The sequence below is a fragment of the Otolemur garnettii genome, unplaced genomic scaffold, assembly GCF_000181295.1.
Source record: "Otolemur garnettii isolate 467f Iridium unplaced genomic scaffold, OtoGar3 scaffold00151, whole genome shotgun sequence".
NCBI classification, from domain to species: Eukaryota; Metazoa; Chordata; class Mammalia; order Primates; family Galagidae; genus Otolemur; species Otolemur garnettii.
Window position 1 is genome coordinate 30,266 of NW_003852546.1, and position 6,218 is coordinate 36,483.

The 6,218-nt window shown below is 42.9% G+C and overlaps 1 protein-coding gene across 1 annotated transcript in view; it reads right to left on the reverse strand.

Annotated features, from left to right (window-relative positions):
- Positions 1 to 2,666: 2,666 nt before the first annotated feature.
- The window catches only part of TANGO6 (transport and golgi organization 6 homolog), a gene marked incomplete at its 3' end in the record, with an annotated part of 158,372 nt that continues 154,820 nt past the window's right edge, over positions 2,667 to 6,218 (reverse strand). The window contains exon 17 of the mRNA XM_023518916.1: positions 2,667 to 2,780. Within this exon, the coding sequence (XP_023374684.1) occupies positions 2,667 to 2,780 (114 nt within the window). The remainder of the gene's footprint in view (positions 2,781 to 6,218) is intronic.

Genomic DNA, 6,218 nt, shown 5'->3' on the forward strand with positions numbered 1-6,218 from the left:
CACTTCTACCCCCACACAGAAGGCTTCACAAGTCAGCCAGGTTGTTCTTCCCCATTCTCCTTTGTGTCACTACTAGTTGCCTATCTATTATCCATTTCCTGCCATCTTCCTTGCTGACTAAAATTCAATTTTGTTCAGAGTAGCAATGTGCTAGCTAAATTTACTATCCGGCTCCCTTGCAGCTAGTAATTGTGAACGATATTACAGAAGATGGTTTTGGCCAATAAAATAAAATGGAAGTGGGACCTCCCGAAAGGATACAAAAATACTTAGGGCTGCCCTTCTCCCATCTTCTTTCTTACTCATTTAAATCAGTCACAATGGCCAGAGCTATAGTAGCAGTCATGTAGTCAGACTACAGCTACCTTGTCGTCATGATACAAAGGCCACCAGGATTATAGAAATATTGGCCCTATTGACAGAGAGGCTAAACAAACACCACCTGCCTATATATTTCTTGTGATGTGAGAAAAACAGATCCTTACTTGTTTAGGCCACTGTAGTTGGAGTTTTTATAACTTGTAGTTAAACATGTTCATACCAGGTAAACTCATTCAATCCAAACCATTGGAGAAGGGAGGAAAACACAGCTCAGCATAAAGCGCAGGAGTGGGGCACTTAGAAATTCAAGGGCCTCGCTACTGAGCAATAGCAGGAGATCTAAAGGGAAAATGTGGCCGTATCAAGAAGAAAGGTGATAACTAATGAGTCCAAAATGGTGTCAGAAACTTGATATGGTGAAATTCTAGCATGAATAAAGCCTGTGTGTGTTTGATAAAATAGTAACTCTCATAAAGGCTTCACAGATACTTGGTTAAATACCCATGTGCCAGCCATACATAAACATTGTGGATGCTGGAAAGTGAATTATTAATGTCAAGTCTCTGCATGAAGTCAACTGGAAATGAGATTCCATTAAAATAAAAAAGAAAATTAAAGTCTCATTTGGTCACCCTGGGTTAAAGTGCCATGGCATCTAAGCTTGCAGCAACCTCAAACTCTTAGGTTCAAGTGAGCCTCTTGCCTCAGCCTCCCAAGTAGCTGGGACTACAGATGCCCACCACACCTTCCGGCTATTTTTTAGAGACCAGATCTCATTCTGGCTCAGGCTGGTCTTGAACCAGTGAGCTCAGGCAATCCACCCATCTTGGACTCCCAAGTGTTGGGATTATAGAACCTTGCCTGGCAAGAAAATTAATTTAGAGGTCATTCACTCTTAGCACACATTGATACATATACTTTCTTCCTATACTGGCTATATATGGGGAAGAAATCCAGCCAAATCTACTTGAAGGAGGAAGTAAGTTTAATTTATGCAGCAACTAAAATCTTATATGTTGAACTCAGCTAGAAAGGAAAATCTTATATGAGACCCCTTAGTAATTCAGCATAAACAATTAAATGAGTCAAGAAGAGAAGCCACAATGTTTAGGCTACAGAGGCAGGGTTAATATGTTCTAGCCAGCTCACCTTGTAACCTGCCCTTGCAAGGACAATGCCAGGATTCAGGGCCTCAATCTATAACCTCATGCTCTGGCAGCTTGTGGGTAGTTTGCCCAATATGTTAACACAGGAAATAGAGACTCTTTTTTTTTTTTTTTTTTTGAGACAGAGCCTCAAGCTGTCCCCCTGGGTAGAGTGTTGTGGCATCACAGCTCACAGCAACCTCCAACTCCTGGGCTCAAGCGAGTCTCCTGCTTCTGCCTCCCAAGTAGCTGGGACCACAGGCGCCAGCCACAACGCCTGGCCATTTTGGTTTTTTTTTTGGTTGCAGCCATTGTTGTTGTTTGGGAGGCCCGGGCTGGATTCGAACCTGCCACCTTAGGTGTATGTGGCTGGCACCTTAGCCACTTGAGCCATAGGCGCTGAGCCGAAATAGAGACTCTTATTGAAGATGCAAGCAGTATCATTTCCCTACTACAGAATCCCTATTGACTGATCCATTTGCATGAGCCCATTTAGGGAAAGGGTAAAAAGAAGACTGACAGGCTGGGAGTGGTGGCTCACACCTGTAATCCCAGCACTCTGGGAGGCTGAGACAGGTGGATCACTTGAGCTCAGGAGTTCCACACCAGTCTGAGCAAGAGCAAGAACAAGAGCAAGTCCCTGTCTTTACTAAAAAAAGTTTAAAAATTAGCTGGGTGTTGGAAGGGTGGTGGTACCTATATTCAGGAAGCTTGAGGCATGAGGATCTTTCTCTCTCTCTCTCTTTTTTTTTTTTTTGAGATAGAGTCTCACTTTGTTGCCCTGGGGTTGAGTGCTATGGCATCATAGCTCACAGCAACCTCAAACTCCTGGGCTCAAGCGACTCTTTTGCCTCAGCCTCCTGAGTAGCTGGGACTATAGGCACCCGTCACAACTCCTAGCTATTTTTAGAGACAGGATCTCGCTCTAGCTCAGTCTGGTCTTGAACTCCTGCATTCAAGCAATCTGCCTGCCTTGGCCTCCCAGAGTGCTAGGATTACAGGTATGAGCCACTGTGCCTGGCCAAGGATCTATCTCTTAAACCTAAGAGTTTGAAAACTGGTTGCTGTGAGCTATGATGACACCACAGCACTCAACCCCAGTGCGACAGAGTAAGACTCTGTCTCAAAAAAAAAGAAGACTGATGATAGATAAGAAACCAAAGAGGTGGAGAAGTTGCAAATGGTGAGAGACTGACTTACCTCAGTAGCTTTCTGGCTGAGTCCCCGAAGCAGTAGCACAACCACGTGGATGGCAGCTCTGCGCACTTGAACTTCATGGTCTGTTTTAGCCACAGCAATCAGACAGGCTGTTACCTATTAAAGTAAGGGAAGAAGTTGGTAAAAATCAGGATTGCAGGCTTGGCACCTGTGGCTCAAGTGGCTGAGGCGCTAGCCACATACACCTAAGGTGGCAGGTTCTAATCCAGCCCAGGCCCGCCAAACAACAATGACGGCTGCAACCAAAATAATAGCCAGGCGTTGTGGTGGGCGCCTGTGGTCCCAGCTACTTGGTAGGCGGAGGCAGGAGACTCTCTTGAGCCAGGAGATGGAGGTTGCTGTGCGCTGTGATGCCACAGCACTCTACCCAGGGGCATAGCTTGAGGCTGTCTCAAAAAAAAAAAAAAAGAATCAGGGTTGCACAATTACCTGTAGTCTTTCCAGTGTGTTCCACTTACTACACACTCATTAAGGGCAATCTGGCTTAGAGAGGGATAGATCTAATGACAGAGATCTTGCTACAGTCTGGGTCTTCTGTAAAAGGACAAAACCTGGAATTCAGGAGGGAGGTTAGGGTTGGGAAGGAATATGTGTACTATATGTATGTATGTATGTGTATATATGTGCACGCACACGTATGTGTGTGTGTGTGTGTGTATATATATATATAAAAAATTTTTTTTTGGACACAGTCTTATTCTTCTTCCCAGGCTAGAATGTGGTAGCATTAACCCAGCTAACAGCAACCTCAAGCTTCTGGGTTCAAATGATCCTCCTACCCCAGCGTCCCAAGTAGCTGGGAATACAGGCGCCCACCACAATACCTGGCTAATTTTTTTTCTTTCTATTTTTAGTGGAGATGGGGTCTCACTCTTGTTCAGGCTGGTCTCAAACTCCTAAGCTCAAGAGGTCCTCCTGCTTCAGCCTCCCAGAGAGCTAGATTACAGGCATGAGCCACCACACCTGGGAATAATATGTATTTTTTAAAAGGTAAGGTCAAATGTGAACATTTCCTCAAAAGTGGTAAGAATTTTTATGTGTGCCCCTTTGAGAACATTGTACAAAGGGAAAAAGATGAAACATAGCTGCTTTTGGAGACTGAGAACCATGGGGACTTAGCGAAGGAGGCTTCAGCGTTCAAGGCCTGGCATGAAGATGAATGCTGAAATACAGGGCTACAGAAATATTGAAATATTCAATCTAATCTTAACTCATGTGAGTCAGCAGGGTCCATTTCAGAAACTCCCTGGCTGGGCTTCTTCATTTATGAAATTGGTCTTTTTGTGCTCAGTTAATTTATTTATTTAAAAAAATCTTTTCAAATTAATATGAAGGTACAATATTTACAAATTAATATGAAGGTTACATTGTTCTCACTTCTCGGGCAAAGTTCCATTTGTGGAAGAGCCCCTCACTTAAGGGGTGTGTTATACCACCTCACAATGTGTACATTAGGCGAGATCCCGCCTCCTGCCCTCCTTTCCTCTGCCATACGTCCTCCCCCCTCCAGCTTCCCTCTACTCTTTAACTGGACTATAATAGTGTTTATATATTGATTTCATATTAGTATGGAGTACATTGGATATTTATCTTTCCATTCTTGCAATACTTTACTAAGAAGAATGTATTCCTTTTTTTTCTTTTTGAAGCAGAGCCTCGAGCTGTCACCCTGGGTAGAGTGCTATGGTGTCTTCACTCACAACAACCTCTAACTCTTGGGCTCAAGTGATCCTCTTGCCTCAGTTTTTCTTTTTTTTTTTTTTAAGCTGTTGTGGGCTGGGTTTGAACCTGCCACCTTCAGTGTATGTGGCTGGCGCCCTGCCGACTGAGCTACAGGCGCTGCCATTTTTTTTAATTGAGACAGGGTCTCACTATGTTGCCCTTGGTAGAGTCCCATGGTGTCACAGCTCACAGCAACCTCTAACTCTTGGGCTTATGTGATTCTCTTGCCTTAGCCTCCCAAGTAGCTGGTACTACAGGCACCTGCCACAACGCCCAGCTGCTTTTTTGTTGTAGTTGTCATTGTTGTTTTCAACAGGGCCTGGGATAGGTTCGAACCCACCAGCCCCCGTGTATGTGGCCAATGCCCTAACTGCTGAGCTATGGGCACCAAGCCAGAAGAATGTATTTCAGCTCCATCCAGGTAAATGTAAAAGATGTAAAATCTCCATCTTTTTTAATGGTTGCATAATATTCCATGGTATACATATACTATGTTGATCCATTCATAAGTTGATGGGCACTTAGGTTGCTTCCATGACTTGGTTATTATGAATTGTGTGCTCAATTGTAGCACAGTGGTTACGGCACCAGCCATATGCACTGAGGCTGGTGGGTTCAAGCTTGGCCCAGGACAGCTAAACAACAATGACAATTGCAACAAGAAAATAGCCAGGTGTTGTGGTGGGCACCTGTAGTCCCAGCTACTTGGGCAGCTGAGGCAAGAGAATCACTTAAGCCTAAGAGTTGGAGGTTGCTGTGAGCTGTGATGCCACAGCTCTCTACCAAGGATGGCATAGTGAGACTCTGTCTCAAAAAAAAAAGACAGTTCTATAACAGAAAAAACAAAACTGGAAATAACTTGCAAAACATAGTGCTAGATATGTAGCTAATAATATTTGCCATAAAATGATACAGTTTCTATACCCTGTACCAGCTATCCTGACCCTTCTTAGCTCCTGGTAGGCACAAAAATGTCCTAAAATCTTAATAAAGAGATAAAATTAAAAACAATAATAAAAATCAGAACAAACCTTTCTGAGGTATTCATCCATGCTTTAAAAAGAAAACATAAATTTTGGAAGTGTGACCAATGGCTGCAATATGAAGGTATTTCTAAATCCAATTGTTCTATCATTAACTTTTGATATTGGATTTACTATGTGAGCATATTCCTTGGCCAACAGTGCAGTGATTTCTAACCATAATAAGAAAATAGCCAGACTTTGTGTTTGGAAATATGTATAAATACATATTATGTTTAAAGAATGGTGAATACAGGCAAAAATGAGAAAATAGGCCTTTGCAGAAATTTTAACTATGCAGGTTGTATTTTTCACAGCTTTCAAACAGTTGGGCAGAGTTCAAAGTGTCTAATTAATCAGTGATGGCACAGAGATTAGAAGAAGTAGCATGTTCTTAGATATAATTGCATCTGTGATGCGCTGGCATTTAATCAAGTTGTACATCTATTAGACAAACTTGTAGCTTATAAGCAAAGGGAAATCTCAGAAAAGTTCAACATTTGGGAGACTGTTTTCTTCTTTTTTTAAAATTTCAAGTTAATATGACGGTATAAATTGTTAGATTACATTGTTCTCATTTCTAAGGTAAAGTTCCAGTTGTAAAAGAGACACTCACCTAGAGGGTGTGGTACACACCCACACACTGTGTCCATTAGGTGAGATCACACCAAATGCTCTCTCTCCTTTTGTTTTTTTGAGACAGAGCCTCAAGCTGTCCCCCTGGGTAGAGTGCCATGGCTTCACTGCTCACAGCAACCTCCAAATCCTGGGCTCAAGCGAGTCTCCTGCC